Source organism: Stegodyphus dumicola, chromosome 3 (genome assembly GCF_044657685.1).
Source record: "Stegodyphus dumicola isolate Sdum_Otavi_A_Nest chromosome 3, ASM4465768v1".
Lineage (NCBI taxonomy): Eukaryota > Metazoa > Arthropoda > Arachnida > Araneae > Eresidae > Stegodyphus > Stegodyphus dumicola.
In genome coordinates this window covers 42,941,990-42,962,774 of record NC_140770.1, presented here as the reverse complement: position 1 = coordinate 42,962,774, position 20,785 = coordinate 42,941,990, and the positions used below count along the sequence as shown (strand labels likewise).

Sequence of the window (20,785 nt, the reverse complement as noted above, 5' to 3'; positions counted from 1 at the left end):
CCAATTGCCTCTTACCCAAAGTTAAGATATAAGACACAAGCTGCTTTCCAATCTTGCAAATTTCTTTGCTTGTGATGAAGAAGGTCCTGTATACCCTTGAAATCGATTGAGTCTTTTGTCTAAATCTATGCCAAATACAAGTTTGTTTACTAGTTTAAAGTTTACTTGAATACACACCAAAAGCATAGCAGACTATCCGAATGCTGGAGCCAAAAATGCAGATAATCAGAAAGTACCATTCCAATTAAATGAAAATTCAACATTTTTGGCTATTTTAGAATTTCTTCTGCCTACTTTTAATTTTTTTCAACTTAAAACAATTTTTTTAATTTTATATTTCAATCAATAAAAAAACCTTCTTACTTCTTGTGAGCAATTTAACCACAGTAGATTTTCCACTTCCTCCTACACTCACAGCTTTTAGTTCAAAGACATAACGTGAATTATACTTGAGACCAGAAATTGTGGTGTTTAAATGCCACTAGAAAGAAAATTATATCAGTATGTTACAAACTTCAAATAATGCATTTAGTTTCCCGAAATTTATAACAAAATAATATAATACTTGTACATATAATTTTAGGAATAACAATACATATACATTAAAAAATTTACCTCAAATAACATATTGCCATAAAAGCATTAAAATTTTTTTCCCCAAAAGATAACTAGTGAATAACTTTTCATTCATTATTAACATAGCATTATAAAAATTGTTAGCAAATATTTTTAATACAGCATGCTACAAAAAAAGGCAATGAATTCAAGAAACCTATTTTCCCCTTAAAAACTGTAAAGAAAAGCATTTATTCACAAAAAAAAAAAAAAAAAAAAATATTTGGACTACTGAATTTAAAAATAACATCAAGAACATGTAGCATTATTAATGCTAATAAAAGTGGGTTCTTTTAATGCTTGATGCTGTAAATAACTATTAAAATAATTTTTCTCCATCCTAGAAAATTAAAAATGTGAAGCAAGGTTTCCATTTATGGAAAGGAATTTAATTCACTATATATAATCATGACTATTTCATTTAAAAATGCTATAACATTAAAAATTTCATGCTACTGCAGATATTGTTATTTTAACCAGAGTAGAGAGTTATTTTAACCTACGGTATAATTGTTTTAATTTTATATTTGAAGATTTTCAAGTTATAATTCATTATAAATATACTATACATACTTACATATACTTTATTTTAATATTTTACTTTTTTTTTTGCAATAATGCACTATTTGCGATTTTTACAGAAGAGGTAGGACTGTATAATGGAATTTTTTGCACTTATGCATTATTTATGACATCTTCTCAAAAGGTAAGAAATAGAGTAATACCATGGTAAAAAAATACCAGCCACCTTAAAATCTACCATTAGCTGAAAATTAAAAAGTCCCCCATATACAAACAACAGAGTTCACAGGCTATAAAGTCATGAAATTGCATAACTTTTATGTTTAAAACTTCCATTTTCAAGTCTGCCTTGATGACTGTATGATAAGTTAATGTGTTGTATTCATTTTTTATTGAAATAAAATGTAATGCAGATGAATGTTTTGGATCTAGAGATTAAAAGGTTAAAGCTAACACACTGTTCTTTCTGCTGAGAGACGATGTAAAATGAACAAGTTTTTCAGGAAGACAATACTATGCATTGGGTTAGAAATCTGAACATATTTAAATATAAGGTAGTTAATGATATCATTGACAAAGAAAAGAGCTAATTCTGATAGTGATGATCTAGAACAATGTTTCTCAAATGGATTTACTCCAAAGAACAGTAAAATATTTCAGTACGTTCTCGCGGACCAGTAGGTTAATAATTCGACCCATTGGCAGAATTTTTCCGCATAACATAAATAAATACTAAACTGGTAAATTATTGTTATTGTAATGTAGGTGCTATTGTAATATTGGTTGTTGGGCAATGACACTTTGGAATTTGGACAGATAGCAGGATATTTCGTGGACGAGCGGTTGAGAAATACTGATCTAAAGAATAATAAAAGATGTGTTATGAAGGAAAATATTTAAAACATTTAGAAAAATAAAGTTCAGGGCTAAAAATAATTTTACCAGGAAGTAATGATTGTATATAATTTGTTCAGAGGAAGGTATGACTCAAGCTAAAATCTTAAAGTTTTAAAACATTACTACAAAACAGACTTGAAAAATACAAAAACTAGTGTTTAGGTGCCTCTTTATATGCTTTTGTGTTTGTTTTGCTTTCTGAAAACACAAAAAAAAAATAATAAATAAAAATTGCTTTCATGTGTTTTCCTCTATTTGATTTTATTTATTTTCAGTCTATTAAATTTTCTCATATTCTTAATTTTAAAATCAAATACAAAATTCTGAAATCTACACAACCCCTAGTTTTTAGTTGTCTGCTATTACATTTATTATAAATTGTGTACTCTTTAATAGACCTAACAGATGGCAGCACTAATAAATGTTTAAACTGATTTTAAACTGAAAATAGTCAATACCATGAATTATTATTGTCTTGACACATGTCTTACCTAAACATCTAATGTAAACCTATTCACAATGAAAAATTATTCACTAAGTAAATCATTTTGACTCAACCTCCTCCAATTCCTTCCAAATTATTAGGACTGTGGTTAAACTTCTAGCTAAACCTAGTCATGCCTGACAATGGCTCAATTTCTAAATGTTGAACAATGTGTAATCAATGGTATTTTTTCTGTTATTGCCATTTAAAATTTTATGCTTATCACAATTAAACATATATTAAAAATTATACCACTTTAATTATATTATATCCATACCATTTAAGTAATTAAAAAAGTAACACTTGCACATGATCAGGATATTTACCTTTATAAGGACATTCAGTTTATAAACACTAGACAGTCAAATCTTTATATATTTTGAGGAAAAGTAACATAGTCCAAAAAATATCTCTCTGCAATTTGAATCATTTTTATATCATATTTGTGGGAAAATATTATGAAGGAAATGGTGAACTGCACCTAAATATTATAACTTTATAGGTAAATTAGGTACTCTTCTGTTATCGAGACCAGATTCAGAAATGTATGTATGCATGTATGTACGAATATGAGTTTTCAAGTATTTCATGTACATATTTATGTATATGTATACACGCACATGCATACATACATACATACATTTCTGAATCCAGTCCTGATAAGTTAATACTGAAAATTATTGACTACATTGTGCTCAAGATGTCAAATGATCAGGAATTCAAAGCAATGAGTAATTTACACATACAAACTTGAGTAACTTGCAAATCAAACACAAAAAGAAACAAATTGGAATTCTTAAGTTTATAGATTAAGTAATGTTATTTGATGTAGTAAATCATACTTGGATTATCTGACAATAGAATGGATTTATTCCTTCTGCAGGGAACTTCTAGACTTTGTAGGAAAACTGGTAAATATTTTAAGAACACACATGGAAAACTACAGAAGTATCATGTAGTCACTAGCTAAGCTATTGCTAATGAACTATGAGTGTTTTGCAGCTTTAACCACTGGTAGCTCCTGGCATTTATTACAATTTATTACTCATTACATTTTGTGCTTATTTCCTTAAATGTGCAGGTAGTACTTTTTCCCCTTTCTGTGCAATGTGTGCAAAGAGAAGTACATTAATTAATTACATTCATTTAAATTATCAGACAAATTTTTAAATAATGAAAACAGCTAACATTTGTTGCACTTGATATTTGAATAAGTACTTAATATTTAAAATAAAATATATTTGCAGCAAATGCAACACTGCAGAGAACATTAATTCTCTTTACTATTAGACATATACTTTGTTGCATGTTCAAGAATATTCAAATTACAGCAACCAAACACTGAGCTATATTAAAAAATGTATTATTGAATAAAATTTCCTTCCCCTTCATAATTTTTTTACTTTTCAACACATACGAAAAGAGTAAAATATAGAAGTGACTCACATAGTCTAAAACTAGAGAATACATATGCTGTTTTATTTGTAGTAGCCCAACAAGTTCAGAAACTGAAAGATAGTAATATTTTACTGGATTCCTTTTAGAAGTATATTTGGGAGGTAACCAGTGCAGCACAGCTTCAGATGTAATTGGATACCAGTCAGCAGTAAAGTTTTGAGGAAACCCAGGAGCTAAAAGAAAATATTTTTCAAACTTTTTGTATTGCATATTTATTAAATTTGAAAAACTGCATTAAAAATGGATACATTCAATGGAAATTCTATGAAATCACAATTTTAATTTTTTTTTAAAAATGAAAAAACATAATTACTACATCATTTTCTCTAAAGAATTGCATGAATTTTCATGTTAAAAATAAAATTTTAGCAAAAGGAAACTAATCACTAAAGTGAAATAATTTTGCAACAAAATCACCTAGTATTTTAATGTAAAAAATAACTAGATGAAAATGTTCTGTTTTTAAATATATACTAAGTTACATCAATAAATCTTATTCTGATCTTATTTGATTTAGATTGGTTTATTTTATTATGACAAGGAATGTGAGGGGTATCTGCTTAAGGGCAGGAATGCCTTTGTGGTGGATTTTCTAAAGCTAACTGGCTTTATCCATGTTACATGTGGAGAAAACCATGACAATGTCAATGCAGTCAACCTGTTTCACCTGGAATTGAACTCAGGTCAAATTAACAGTGTTCAGTAACTTTGGCAATAGAGACCCTAGTGGGCCAAGATCCGATTCCGAATTTTATATCTTCTTGCAATAAAATAATGTCCTAGATAATAATAAGATAATGTATTGCTTACATAAAAGAAATATTTTTTCAGAATGCATTAAACTCATCTATTTTAATTAAAGCTTGAAAGAGAAAAGAGATTGCCCACCAATGAAAGAGATTTGCCCACCATACTACCCACATGAAAGGATTAAGATAGGAACTTTATGCATGTTGTGCCTTCAGAACCAAGACTGTCAAACGATAATAAGTAATTCAGTAAGAGGTTCTAACAACTCAATCTTTTGTCCTTATCAGCTAAACCTAATACTGGACAATGAATGCTATAGCTGGACAATGAATTAAAATGTAGTGTAAAATCACTGCAATAAACACTGCTTGATATTTTAAAATAATATGGTCCAAGAGAAATACCTACTATATTGTTGCATGGGTATGAGTTCAATATAGATTGAACGGATACAGGTGTGATGCGTCTAAATTAATTTTATCAAAAGAAATATTTCAGAGTTCTGGAATTGTCCACAGAAATACTCGTACAGTTGTTCACAGTATCACAGAGTACAATCAGTAGTCACACTTCAAACTGCTAAGCATGTTATACACAATGCAGTGCAAACTGCAGCTACAGAATGAAGCTATATTCCAAACTCATGTTGAACTAACAGCTAACAATAACAACTGAGAGCAAATGCTCTCTCTGGCCTTACATAGTATTCATCTGGCTACCAAGATTTTCTAGTACTTCATGTTTCTTGAAATTTCTGGAATATGAGGGTTGAATTACGGTTACAGCTAGTGATCAATTACATTTATTCAGTTACAATACTATTATGGTGATATAGGTACCCTAATGGTCACCAAAACTGGCAACAGTTTAGTTTTGGCGACCATGTGGTGACATTTTGGTCGTCAAAACTGTTGGCAGTTTTGGCGATATCTCCCCTAATTGCCAAGACACTCATTTACTCAATGTTAAATAGACTTCCCCTGTATTCTTACTTTTTTGATATAGCTTATCTCTCTAGATTTTTTATGCTACATTACACAGAAAAATACAACTATTTCACATAAAACTGCTCTAAAATGTACAAAATTTGTAACAATGTTAAATGCTTCCTCTACTCTAAGCTTATACATTTCCTCAAAAGCACCAAATTGTGAATTCATACATTGGAAATTATGAAATGAAATTGAATTATAATGATAGGTAGTCAAAAAATACAAATATGAAATATTCAGCATTACAAATATGATCTTCATTAGTAAAAACCATTATAGATTTCCATGCCTTATATTTTGTCTGTTTCAAATTAGATGTTAAGTAACTTTATACATATTTGAATTTTAATCCATTTTTCAAACAAATAACTTCGGATATCAAATCAATCGACACTCAGTCGTCAGTGTACTTAAAATTTAAAATGTGCAACTGATTATTCATAAGAAATCTATGTATTCATCAAACAAAATAATACAGAAAACATTTATAAAATTTGTACTGAAACATACAACTTAAGTTAGTAATATATATATATATATATATATATATATACAGTGAAAAAGATTTAAGGCCCTAATCATCAGAATTTTATGAATTTGCATATTACACATTAAGTCTCTTAATTACATTCAATGGTGGTGTTGAAAGAAGTTTTATTGCTATTGTAAAGTATTTAACAAAATTTTTTAATTCTACATTGAGCACTTTGCTTCCAATTTGATTTAACCAAAAATTGTTTGAAACAATTTGCCATTTGGTTGAGTAATATTTAACTAAAAATAAAAAAAAAAAAAAAGATATGACTTCCTTTTCTCTGAAGAAATACTTTAATCGTAAACTCCTCTAACTTATCATAGTTTATACAAGTAAGTTAATCATTGTTAAAACAGTAGTAACGAAAGGGAAAATTATTGATTGTGCAGTTCTTAATACAAATCTTTAAGAAAGAACTTTTGACTTTTAAATAATAAAACTTTAAAATATTAAACACAAAAATTTAATGCTATTATAAGTAGATTCTAATGATCAAGAAGTTCAGTTTATTAAACTGATATGATAAATACTATTTTAACACATTCATCCTGGCCTGACCCACCAATGGGTTATGCTTGTCTGTTCTGTGGGGCTGCTTGATTGTTCCACGGCGTGCATCATACAAGTGGCAATCGGTCACACTTTTATATCAAAAAATACGTAGTACAAAATTTTATTTTATTTTAATTATTCAACAGTATACATTAACATTTCAACATTATAATCAAACGTTCAATACAAAAGAAATAAATTAAAATGTAATTTTTCAATATAATTATTAATTTTTTCCATGCAATTTTTTAAGCAAGCTAAACAAAGTGCTGGCTTGCCCTTACAATTATCACCATATTTTATTACTTTCTTTGCTCTTTTCATGGCATACTGAGTACCATTTAGGCTTGCTGAGCATTCTTTGCATCGCTTTCTCCTCTTCCTCACGGATCCTTCATACGAATTTAAAAAATGTTTTTTCTTTTTTGTTATTATTACTTCACTAGGGGGTTTCACAAAATAGATGGACCAAGAAATGGACCACTAATTCAAATGCCACCGCATGAAAAGAACAATGAATATCCGTGCCGCCGTCAACATGTTAATCAGCTATTAATAATGATAGGAAAAGTGGGCTTTAATAAGTATTATATTTTACCACAAAGGCTGAAGTTTCCTTCATTCAGCTTAAGGCATGATGGTGTAGCAAACCATCTCTCATTTTTCTCGGCTCTTCGTATGCCACTCATTTCCAATCCAGTTACTACAAGTGTATAGTTTGTCTCAAATGGCAAACTAACCAAATCTGCAGTCAAGTTATCTTTAGGCTAAAATTTCAAAAATAAGAATAATAGTAGTGGCCAAAAGATCATATGCGTAAATATTCAAAAGGGAGAAAATAAATTTTAATGTATTATATTACCAAGTATATTGTTTTTTGAACATAATTTTCATGATCATCTGAAGGTAACGAATACAGTCTGTATACACAAGGCAATTCTGCAATACAAAAGAAAGTATTAGAAAATTAAAATAATTGAAAATATTTTCTAGTAAAATGCAGATAGTAGGAACCAATTGGCTAACCTTTAGATGGTTTCCATTCCACAAAAGCATTAACACGTTTATCTACCAAAGAAAACCTAGATATATGTACATTTACAGGTGCACTTATGGTGGATCCTATAGCTGGGAAGGGGGGAGAAAATAAACTTAATAAAATAATCAACTACAAGAGATACATAGAATAACGTAAATAAATTTTGAACTAATTTTAGGTATAAATATTTATAAACTTTGTAAGAAATAGCTTTAAATCTTAAAAATAATTTTTTTAAATTCTTGAATATTAAACTATATATTTGATTTTCTACAGTAAGGAGAGCATGAGAGTCCATTTGCTTTTTCGATTCCAAACAATAGCAATATTTCAGTATTAAGATATAAACTCATTTTTGTGCAAATAAGCTTAACATAATAATCCCATTTATTGTTTTTAAGTTTTACCTTATGTTTAAAGAAATATATTTGAAACTGACTTCAAAATTTTTCAGTCTTGCTTTATAAATTCAAGACATTTATTTTCATCGAAACAAAATGTATATTCATTTCTGAATTTTTCAAAAAATCATTTAAAATATTATTTCAGATCAAAAATAGTTATTAAAATTTTAGGAAAACAGAACAAACAATTGAAATATTACATTATACAATTTTTTGAAGCAAACCATTTTAAAGTGCAATTAAAATATAAGGCTTTTTTAAAAATGACTTGAATAATTTCTGTAAGGAATATTAAAAAAAAATGTTTGATTTCAGAAGCAAAGATATCAAAATAAGAGAAACACAGAAAATATTTTCAGGACCTTCTCTCGTTTCATTTAAAGATGAAAATTATCAAATATATTTTACAAGCAGATGGATAATTGATTATGATAAAACATACAAGTTATCTCTATCTGTTGTTACATTTCACTAACTTGTTCGTTAACTGTAGCTTTTGTTACATTTCACTAATTAATTTATTAACTGTAACTTTATTTTCCTAATTAATTTTAATCAATAAAAATTACATAGACTATTTAAATATACACATTTATTAAAGGTAAAATGGAGGCAAAAATTTGAAAACTTAGTACCTAAGAATACAATCAAAATGTAGGTCTTCATAGTACCTAAGAAGAATATGTTCAATTCATAAATTCTCAAAGAAGAATATCTTCATTCTTAGGTACTTCTTAGTACCTAAGAAACATCAGTTACCCCTTCTTAAAATATACTGGCAGTTTCTATAATGGGTAAACATGGTTTAGATCAAATAAAAATCAGAACAAATATGCTGAAAAATTACTTCGGAAAGAAAAAATTTGTGCAATATACATTTCACTAGAAATGACAATGATATTGCTTGAACTATTTTTTTAAAATCTAAAGCTCAGATATTTTATAGCATTTCTTTTTGCTTCAAAACTTAGTAATCAACACCTCCTTTATAGAATTTTTTTAAAAGAGATTAATTGATTAAGACAAATCAAAACCAGAATATCTGGTGATTTTCTGAAAGCTCTGGAGATGTGCTAAAATACTGGGTGTCTCCCAGCTTAACTGGGTGAGTTGGAACTCCAATTATGCAACGTGAATAAAATTCTGATCACTTGTTTTAGCCTTAGAGCTTAAATTGCAACTTTGTAATAATGAAGTTCTGAAGCTAAGTTCTTGACATTGCATCAAAATTAAAGACAAATTATATTTTGATAATGGAATCTAAACAAAGGGAAATATTTTAAGATCTGGCATTAGATTTTGATTGTGTGCAACATAGAATTCAAAGAATGATTTAGTACAAAAAGAGGTAAATTTAATTTAATTTATTAAAGGAATATAATAATAAGTTGTTTATCTATCACCTGCATTTCATAGAGAAAAAAAGTAGAATACCAGGTATTGTAAACCATTCTGACTTTACAGGCTGTAATATCAAATCACTGGACATAAGAGGAGTCACTTGAAATTGGTATTTTTCTCCAAGAGTGAGGTTTCTTATCTCTGCTACTGTTTCATTGGCCTGAAAAAAAGATGAAATTAGATTGATTTCCCAAATAATGAGATTGAGCTATTAAATAAGCAAAAAATATACCATTCCAATCAAATGCCAGTTGTCATCATTTGTATGCCTTGACTCTATTGCAAAAATTGGAGATGTTTCTGTCACTTTAAGTACAGACCAAGAGAGCAATATGTGGCCAGTCAAAGTCCTTTGTCTTCTTTCCAGAGTCTGACAGATCAAATGAGGCTTTGTAATTTGGAAGATATTTTCATCTGGAATTCAGATAATAAAATTTCAGATTATGTATTATAAAACATTTATGTAACATCATACTTTTTCCAATAAAAGTGCTTTTAAAACAATTAAAATAGATAATTCAGATCAATATCTTAAATAAGAAATAAATAATCTTCGAGGTATTTATCTATATGTTTCACATCTCTGATATTTCTAGGCTAGTTTAACAGTGGAAAATCCAACTTGCATAATGTGGATGAACAATGTCCTGACATCTTAAATTAAAAAAACTAGATGCAGCTTGATTTATATATGTTTCTACAATAGAGTATAAACAGATCTTGGGTAGTTTGTTAACTTTTTCATAAAATATCAGCTTTTATGTCAGCTTAAATTTTGTCCACAAATTAAAAAAAAAAGTTATGTATTTCATTAATATAGATAATTATTCCTCAGTTTCTTCAATTAAAAAAGATGCTTTTAAAATAATTTTATTAAAAATTATATATATATATATTTTTTTTCTTTTTTTTCATTTTTAGGTCATGTAAGGAATTTAACTAAAAACTATCAATGAAATTATATTTATTTGCCCCTACACATTCTTACAGTTTTGAAGATATGCTGCACACACTGAAAAAAAAAAAAAAAAATTAAACACTGTTTAAAAATTTGTCTTGTCATTAATTTCAAACAATCTAGTGCTAAACATGAGATTAAAATTATACCTAAACTACAATGTGAGAAGCTAAACTGTTGCTTTACTTGACAAGCTAATAGTTACTGAAATAGCTGTACACTGGTTATATTATAAACAGTCCATTAGGCATAGTCTCAAGAAATGTTTCTATTGATAAAGACTTCTTCCCCCCGATAAGCCAGAATCAAAACACCTGTGGAGTGAGAAATTAAGAGTTCAACACTATTACTACAGCTGCCAGCTTTGAAAGATGGAAGGTTCTTAAATGAAAACATGGAAAATTTTGGAAGGTTTCCAAACTGTGCAGTGATCCTGTTTCAAAAGCAACTTAAATCCATCTTATAATGCATGTTTCAGGCTATTGAACTATTTATAATGCAATTTTGATGTAAAATATATTAATATTTAATTATATATTCTAAATTTTCTACTTTTTGGCTATTTTTTTAACACTTTCATACAAAGAAAATTCTAAGTAAGAAAGTTTTTAGTAATCTTTACTTTAAAAGTACTTTTAATAAAATGAAAATAAAATTAATAATTAATGTAAATGCTATTGTGTGGATAAATATACTAATAAAAGTAAAATAACACTGAATACAAGGATCAAGTGATTAAACATGGGGCACCCTTCAATCTACTCTAACCCAAATATCTACAGCATACTAAAACAGTTCAGATCAAATAAAATTTAATAGGAAAAAAATATGCTGAAACTTGCTATGGAAGGGAAAATGGAATTCGCATAACTTAAGTTTCATTTCTTGTGATGAAGCATTTTCTTTAGTAAAAGCCAAAAATTAAAATCTGAGAGATTCAATAAATGAAGAAATGCGATAAAAGTCAGGAATATTCCAACAAAACCAAGACGGATGGTAGCTGTATATTACCCAATGGACTAATATACAGACAAACTGCAATATAGCTACTCAAATGCAATAAATACTGACGTTGTTTACTAAAATGAAATGCTGGATTAGTTTTATGAAATAAACAAGAATGGTCTCTAACTGAGAAATGCTGTCACTGATTAAAAGTAGCCATTAAATTATATTTGTAAGAAAGCTTTGGTGATCATGTGTTGAAATGATTTTACAAAAACAAAGAAAAAGATTTGCATGTGTATATGTATTCCGCATTACGTTTCTTGCATACAGACGTCACGAAAGAAATATCTTCTGAATCCATTTTGAAAAAAAATCCTTTATTCTGTCTGTACATGATTTTATTAATACAGTCCAAAGTACTTGCTGAAACAACTTCAAGAAACATAGGAAAAATACTAGGTATCTTTCATATGTTTCTTGAAGTTTCGTTTAGAATTTTGAATAAATGAGGATTCATATGAATTACACTGTCTTAAGCAAAAATTAAACTGCTAAAAATTATACATTCTTGTTCAGAATTAAATCATTTTTAAGGAAAAGTTTTCTTTTATCATCACAAAAGCTATTCTTAAAACATGTATATATACTGGCTTTAAAAGAGAATTTTAGTTTTAGAATGAAAAAAACTGCTATGATAGTTATAATATAGAAACTGGTCTAGATATTATTTCAAAAATTTTATGTATTTCAGATTAATAAGCATAGGGAATGGAAGAAATAAGGGAAAAAATCAAAACAATATTTATAAAGTTTGTTTTTTTATCCTAATGTACTAATGCAAAGGAATGCTCTTTTCCTTCCTCAGTTTCTTACTCAAAACTTATGCTTAAAACATCCATCTTAATATCCCAACTTCTCTTAATTCATAAGGATTTTTTTAAAGTTTAAATTTTAAAAAATTTTAATCTCAGTTAAAAAAACACTGCAACAAAAAATATCAAATATAAACTTTAAATAGTAGTATGTTTCATTGAAAGCTTATATATATATATATAGCATATGTTAGCATTGAAAGCTTGCTGTATAAATTAAGCTTAACTGCCAAGCTTAAGTTTATAAATACAGTTAATGTAAACATTTTGAGAGATGCATAAACTTAATTATAAGGTTATGATATTTAATAAACTTATCCATAATTTTCCAAGGTTTACTTTGTTATTCATTTCACCGAGTTCTTCTCAATAAAATTTTTTTATTAAAAATAGAGTAATAGTATTAAACTTACATGTATCTGTGTTATTTTTACTAATTTTTTTGCTTGAACCTTCACAACATTTAGATCCAGGATCTTCCTGAAATAAATATAAATACACAAAATAATTAGAAAACTATTTCATAAATATATATATATATATATATATAAGTCCAACAAATTAAGTAACTGAAATTATTTGAAGAGTGGTAGATATGCAGAGTGATAATTAATCAATCAAAAGCATAGCTGAGACACATCTTACAAGATATGCAAACTTATTACAGAAATTTAATAGTAATACAGAATTTCTTTTTAGAGGAATTCAAGACTATGCTCAAAAACATTGTAAAAATTAATACTTTTATTAATGAAATAAAAATAAAATCTCAGAATTCTTTTAATATAATACTAAATATAATTAAATTCTTACAATTCATCAATATGCTATCATAATAATAAATTATTAGTTAAAACAAATATTCCTTTTTTTACATTTTACTGCATGTGATCTAGTATTTTAATGTGCCTGGTTTTACATAAGCAGGAAAACTTTTTTAATGTTTTACTTAGCATATATTTATTGTTATGTTATTTTTTTTTTAATTTATGAGAAACTATTATGTGCACATTCAATTTTACTGAATTATTATTAAAAAAAGTGAAAAGATTAAAATTCAGCATACAAATTCTGTTATATACAAAAATTGTGAAGAAGAAAGTATACATAATTTTCACATAATAAAGAAAACAAATTTGGGAAGCACTTCCGCAGAGAACCTGGTAAATGTAAACATCGCCAACTTTGGCGATAATAGTTCAACCTGGGAACCCATAGGATTTATCCTATTCGCTTGTTCGAAGTTTGCAACCTTTCCCCTTGCGTTCACTTTGTTGAATTATCACTGTCGTTGTTCGCATTTCCAGATTTATATTATTCTTCTCTTATTTATTATTTTTTCTGAATTTTTTAACAACGAATAGATAGAAATATTTTCGTAGATAGATGCCGGTTCTCGTTTCGGGATGAAAGGAAGAAAATACGGCGGGAGGGGTGAATGCTAATTTGTAACACGGCTGTTCACGTTGTGTTCTTAATTATTAACAGCTGTAAGCATGCAGAACTATGAGGTTTTTAACCCCTAAAATAATTTGTTTTCGTAGGCCGCAAAAATATGCATGTGCATTTTAAATAATTAAGTAATGCTTTTATTTTTATTATTGGTTATTGTCATCTAAAATTACGAGAATAAATCAATTTTTATGGCGTAAAATTTTAACAAGATAATATCTTGTTAATGCTTTTCTAACAATAACCTTTCAGAGGATGGCAAGTGTGACATAAATAGATGATTAAATTGAAATAAAAAATATGATTGATTATCTAAGATGAGAGGGTAGTTTGATGCATCACCATGGTCATCAGAATTAGCAAACCACTGCTGCTGTAAGGAATATATTGTTTTCCGTGTTAACTGGAATTAAAAGACAAATTTTTTTCGTTTATCACGTTTAACCGGGTTATTTCAGTACATTAATACTAATTTATATTTTTTATTTCCGTTATAAATGCTTATATATTGTCTTATGCTTAATATATTCTTTTCTGTGCTTGAATTTAATACAAATTTATTTCCGTATATCACGTTTAACCGGTTAGTTTTACATCTACATGCATATTATCTGTGAATTGTTACTACCATATGCTTAATATATTGTTTTGCTGCTAACTTGAATTTACATGCACTAAAAATCACGTTTACAAAATAATAAATATCACGCTTACGGCTCGGCTCATCTTCGATGAACCGCGAGCTTGGCGAGTAAAAATGCAACGGCGTCAACGGGTTCTCGCGGATGAAAACCCCAAATTGGAGCAATTTCATGCATAAAGTTGTTTTGAAATTTTCCATAGTATGCAATTAGTCAAATAAGATAAAACAAATAACTGATTATAGAACACATAGAAATTATTATACTGTCTATAATGAAGGCTCAAATAATAAAAAAATTTCTAATATTTTAAAACTGAACCAGCTATTTAACATAAAACTATTTCATTACAAATTAAACAAAAATTGGGATAATTTTAAATGATATTTTCTATTAAGTAACTGTTGTATAAACATAATGTCAAGCAAAGAATAAATATGTGAATGATCATTATTTTACATACTTTTATATATTTACAAATGAATAAATTACATTCTAGCTTCGCAAAAAAGTCTGTATATTCATATGGCCGTTGACAACAGTAGGGCGTTGCGTAACAAATAGGGCATATGATGAGTAATAAATGAACTAAATTCATTTTCTGTCTGAATTCAGACATCGTCTAACGAAGAAAGAAAAAAAAACAAAATTAGCATGTAAATAGAATAAAAACTTAATATGGTAACTAGCAAATAGAGCTATCATTAAAACACTGAAACATAAAAATCATGAAATTATATTAAAATGGTACATTTCAAACGGAATTATAAATAAGAGAATGAGGTTTCTGCTAAAAAAAGACATTAAAAGATATATAAGGAAAATAAGCTGGCACAAGAAAATAATAACCAAAGAATCTCTAAGGAGATTCTCCTTAAAAATTCTTTGATAATAACAGTAATTACTTTACAGGCAATGGGAAAAAAATTTAAATGCAAACGCAGTAGTAAATATGCATAATTTTCTTAATGAACTTAGATTTCTATTCTTACTTCGCTAGAAGATCTGCAATCAAAGACAGCCGACAGTATCCATTCTAACCTCTCCTTATTTAAGCTAAAATTTAACCAAAGAGCTTACCTTGATCAAAGAACATCAATTGCTTTGATTGAACTATTCAAACAGCGCGCCAGCAACGAAAAAAAAAGGCGCCAATATGAGCCAAATGGAAGACTGTTGAAGCCGAGTATATGAGTTACAAAAGCTCTACGCTTCCACGGCTGGCAAGGGGATTCTTATTATGACAGTAAACCTGTGATTGGAGGCGCAACTATCGCTTTCTGTATAATGGAAAAAAACAGCATTTTCTCCTGCAAATACAGAAACTGTCACGTGGAAACCTTTAGTGGTTTGGGCGACAAATTTCGGGACTTCGCGCGCTACTCCAGCCATGCTTGTTCGGATTCGGATTCGGATTCGGAGAACAACGCATAGTATATGTAAAATATTCTTGATTAAAAATAATAAAATAATTTAAATAGTAAATAATTAATGAAATTAATACAAAATAATAAAAATTAGATTAAAAAAATGAAGCTAAAAATAAGTTTAGATAAAGTTACTCAAAATGTGAAGTACATTGTACTATTGTATGAACATACAATAGTTCATCACAAGAGTTCTCAGCGAGGTATTTAATGCCCCCGGGAGTAGATGAAATTTTAAAGAAGGTCAATTATAATCACGGTGTCAACTGAGGGTCCCTAATCAAATATGCACCAGCAGTTGATTGGCATAATGAATACACCATTGATTACAAAAAAAAATATTAATATTGTTACGAATTTGGTATTTAAAAAGCTAATGTTAGTTCAATTATAAATTAAATGGTTTTATTTCTCGCGCAGTGCAGCGCATGACGAATATTAAAAGAAAGCTAAGCCGGAAAATTGAAAATACAAGAGCGCGTGCATTAAATAAATAAATATCTCTTTTTTGATTTCGAGAAAGTACTGGAAAATTCTAGCGCGTGATTTTAAAATCTTATAAAAGGAGGAAAACATCTCAGTTTGTAGTAGTTGCTTAGTTTGTTGTTGTTTAGAAAACTGCTGTTGTTGATTATAGCGAATTCGCGGATTAGCGTTCTTTACCTGTTATGAATTACGTTCTATTGTACATTTGAGTAGTTAAAAGATAACTACTGTGAGATATTGTAATACTGCATGATAATTTGAGAAAATTTAAGCATTTTTGTTGTGATAATAATAAATTTTTGTTCATTTTTCATCGGATTTGTGCATTCATTTCATAACGAACCCGTACGTACGCAACAATATTATAAAACTGATAATTATATATTATATACACTGATAATTATACACTAATATTAAGCTATGTCATATAGAAAGGAAGAAATATAAAATAAATAAGAGAAATATAAACAAAGAAATTCAAAAAGTATTTAATATACTTTTTGAATCAATAATATTTTTAATAATATATCATTTTTTATGGAAAAAGTGTAATATTAAAAAAGTCAAAATCAGAAGCGCAAAAAAAGACAAAGCACTAAATATTTCAATGCACCAGCATGGTTAACTGAATACTGAACTACGCTACGGTACTTAATTTTGATATCATCATACAAGAAGAGTTGATTACATTGAAGGATGTTGCTTATGCACAAGTCTTAGTTGAAATAAAATAAAAGTTTTTACAAAGCCAATTATTGACTTTCCGGTCTTCTTACCTAATAGAAGCAAGTCAATAATTTATTACGGAAAACAAGGAAAAAGCTCAATATTTGTGAACGATGTAATTCAAGAATTAAGCAGTATTATGCAAAATATTTTTTTAATGTATTAATGCATTAAATTAATTAAAATAGAACTTTTATGAAATTAGAATCTGCAATTTATCATCAAGTAAACTATTTTTGTTTTGCAGTTGCTTCCCTGAGTGTAGGGAATACAGTCAAAAGTCTTTAATCCGGAATGATTTATAATCCAGACCTCAAAGCTACAAACTTTCTGCGCATGCGCATAATACGTTTACGCATGCGCGTTTAATGTATAACGAACGGTATAAGCTAAGCTAAAATTATCTAATTATCTATTTTAATTAATGTTGTAGATTGCGTTGTTCCTTAATCTTCGAATTGGATCAGGCTTATTATTTTTTGCAGACTGTTAGAGCAATTTTATAAAAGTAAGCTTGAACTTTCGATTATGTCAAATAGAATTTCCGATTCTGGGGCTGCCAAAGGATCTACAAAGCGAAAGCATGTTTCGATGTCCATTAAACAAAAAGTCTAATTGCTCCAAAAAATGGATAAAGGCATGAAGAAAGTGACAGAGAGGTGATTTGTTTCTCTAACCATTCCGAAATCTGTTTATCAATTTCACGCTGCTCTGCGGGGGTGGGGTGAACGTCGCGGCGCGCAATGAACTGGAAGTTTATCTGTCAACACTATCCTCATCTTCAGGGCAGATGTTTTTATTTTATTCGGCTTATAATTCCTTACTAAATGTAGTATTTCATCTCGATGTACTCCGATATGATTTAAATCAATTTCTTCGTCATTATAAATATCACTGATACACATCCAATAGTTTTCTGGTTGCAATTTTCTAATTTCGATTATTCGTAATGTATGCTTTACGCATGCGCGCGTTGAAAGAAATGTTTAATAAAGTAAACAAATAAATATTAAGCTTTTTTTTTCTTGTAAATTTTGATACCCTTTACATCACAATTGCTCTTTATTTCATAGATTACGATTTCATATTTTTAATTGTATAATTTCTGCATGCTATCTTACCAGATTTAAACTGATGATCTATAATCCGGAAAAACCGATAATCCGGAATTGCCGAAGTCCCGACGAGTCCGGATTAAAGACTTTTGATGGTGTTGGTGTATTTAATTATGGCAAAGCACACGAGGGCTATCTGCCTAAAGGGAGGGATGCCTTTCGTGGAGGACTTTCTAAGGGAAACTGGCTCGTATACACGTTACACATGGGGAAAACCACGAAAACGCCCATGCAGCCAGCCCGTTCGCGGGATTCGAACCTCAGACCGAACTACCAGTGTTCAGCGTCTTTACCGCTCGGCCGCTGGTGGGCTTTAAAGACTTTTGACTGTACTAAACTGTGCTTATGGTATTAGATCTTCATATTATCGTGCAAGAAGAGTTGATTGCTTTGAAGGAGGCTGCTTAAGCACAAGTCTTAGTTAAAACAAAATAAAAGTTTTTACCAAACCATCATTGACTTTTCGGTCTTCTTACCTAGTAGAAGCAAATATATCGCTTCTATTAGGCTCGACTGATCACCCCCTTATGAAGCTTTATTTATCTATGTTAAAAACTGATTTTCATATGGAAGCACTCACCCTTATGGAGATTTTTGTCTTTTTTGAATAGCAGTTGAGCTGCGTAACGGTGCGGGCAGGGCTTAATTTCTAAAATTAGAAATGCAGGAGCTCCGTGGAAGACCGTCAGGGAAGGGGGAACAACAATAATTAAATAAATAAAATATAATCAAATCATTAATAATTAAATAATTAATTATTGAACAATTACAGAATCAATTGTTAAAGTAATTAAATAATTAAAATTTAACAAACGGTTTTTGATATAATTTTATTACTAAAAATAAAATTTTTTGAGATCAAATTTCTCCCGAAAACTTGTTCAGTTACATAAGAGAAGAGCCGGAGCCTTCTTATTTAGGGCTCCGGGTGCGCTCCGGCGAATTAGGATTTATTCCAAAAACTAAGAAGTACCGGCGCAATTTAAGCTCTGGGTGAGGGCACTCTTTATGAAAGCGTTCTTTAAAATCAAACATGTCACATTGAAATTCTAACACAAGGACTGGCCAGTTAGTCGCGCTCAACATACCTGTAATGGCGTGCGTTTCAGCTGATCGCGAGATATGTACAATATTAGATTATCACGCGGTACTTTTCCTACTTATTGATAGATTGTAATGCGGCTTTTAGGAAAACAACTAGAGAACTCTCACATAAAGGCTTGGCAACTCAAAGTAGCAGAAGAGTTTCAGAAGCAGTTTTACTCTCTATATATACTGAATACAATGCGCAAATTAATTCGAATTCTAGCTTTACTTGAAAGAAATCTTGAAATTACCTAGTATCAGCATATCTGGGGCAGAAACTATGGAAAGAAAAATTCCGTATTTTTCCACCTATTAAAAGATGAGTTAAGAAGCCACACAATCACAAATCGTGTACAATACGCAAATATATACAGATTGCTCTAAAGACGAGTAAATAACAAGTGACACATTTTGTATTTATTAGAGCAGTTTACCGTTGTCGCGGGGGGTGCTAGTACAGCTCACTGCGGGAGCCTATTGTGGGTATCGTGGGAAACGAACTCGCGGATACCTCTTTCTAGTGGCTTCCCCACGGTGGCTTGGCAAATGCGGTCAAGAGCAGGAGACTGACGTTAATTACGGAAGGAGAAAGTAAACGGCTGTGTCAGGGATCATAAGGGGAGATATATTTTTTAAAAAAAAGTGTTTTTAGGTCTCATTCAGTATCACTGTATCAGAAATAAATGATGCACATGGTATCAGAATGGAGACAAATTACATAAGATACGAAAAGTTATATTTATTTGTTTATTAACATTTCATTATTACATTGTTTTCGTTCAGGAATTTCTTTCCACCCCCTCTGAGCAATACATACAGGTACATGTAAGTCGGCTGAAAAGCACTGCTATAAACAAATAATCCAACTCAATTCCAGTTGAACAGCGCTTATTAATACTAATTGTTTACAGAAAGCATCCTAGTTTTTGAAAAGCTTTCTTATCATCTAAAATTAATTAATTAACCATCTTATGAATGATTTTGTGTTGAATATGGCAAAACATATGAGGGTTGGCTAGGCATGATTTCATAGAGAATTTTCTAAGGAAAATGGGCTCATATTTACATACCTTAACAAAATCCACGAAAATGCTTACACAAAGTGGTACGTTGCAGTAGGGTTCCTTCAATCCATCTGTTAAATTTGCATCTAATTGTCAAGTGCTCCCATCTGTTAAATTTGCATCTAATTGTCAAGTGCTCAATTTTTTTGGCTAGTTTATACATTCAAAGGAAAATACAAGTTACTCACTGAACTTCGCACGTTAGTCTGAATAACCTTTAAACCCGATGAACAGTATATTTCTGTGACAAGGCGAGCTTTCTGACTGTACAATCTGTTTTACATTTAGCGAGCTTGTGCCGAATAACTTTATTCGCTATTTTATGTAATTTTTCCAATATTTTGTAATTCTTTTATTTATT

General features: G+C 29.4%; 1 protein-coding gene across 7 annotated transcripts in view; it reads right to left on the bottom strand.

Annotated features, from left to right (window-relative positions):
* The window catches only part of LOC118181410 (tyrosine-protein kinase receptor torso-like), a 108,370-nt gene that overhangs the window by 58,415 nt on the left and 29,170 nt on the right, over positions 1-20,785 (bottom strand). For 2 of the 7 annotated variants that reach the window (XM_035350542.2, XM_035350544.2), the window contains exons 1-10: positions 15,513-15,926; positions 14,984-15,142; positions 12,841-12,907; positions 9,882-10,063; positions 9,683-9,809; positions 7,832-7,933; positions 7,668-7,744; positions 7,404-7,572; positions 3,965-4,149; positions 364-481 (exon numbers count right to left, since the gene is read on the bottom strand). In XM_035350542.2, coding sequence (XP_035206433.2) covers positions 364-481; positions 3,965-4,149; positions 7,404-7,572; positions 7,668-7,744; positions 7,832-7,933; positions 9,683-9,809; positions 9,882-10,063; positions 12,841-12,907; positions 14,984-15,139 — 1,183 coding nt within the window. In that variant the 5' untranslated portion in view covers positions 15,140-15,142; positions 15,513-15,926. Of the gene's footprint in view, positions 1-363; positions 482-3,964; positions 4,150-7,403; positions 7,573-7,667; positions 7,745-7,831; positions 7,934-9,682; positions 9,810-9,881; positions 10,064-12,840; positions 12,908-14,983; positions 15,143-15,512; positions 15,927-20,785 lie in introns of those variants that run through there. The other 5 variants (XM_035350537.2, XM_085812816.1, XM_085812815.1 and 2 more) reach the window with 3 other exon arrangements.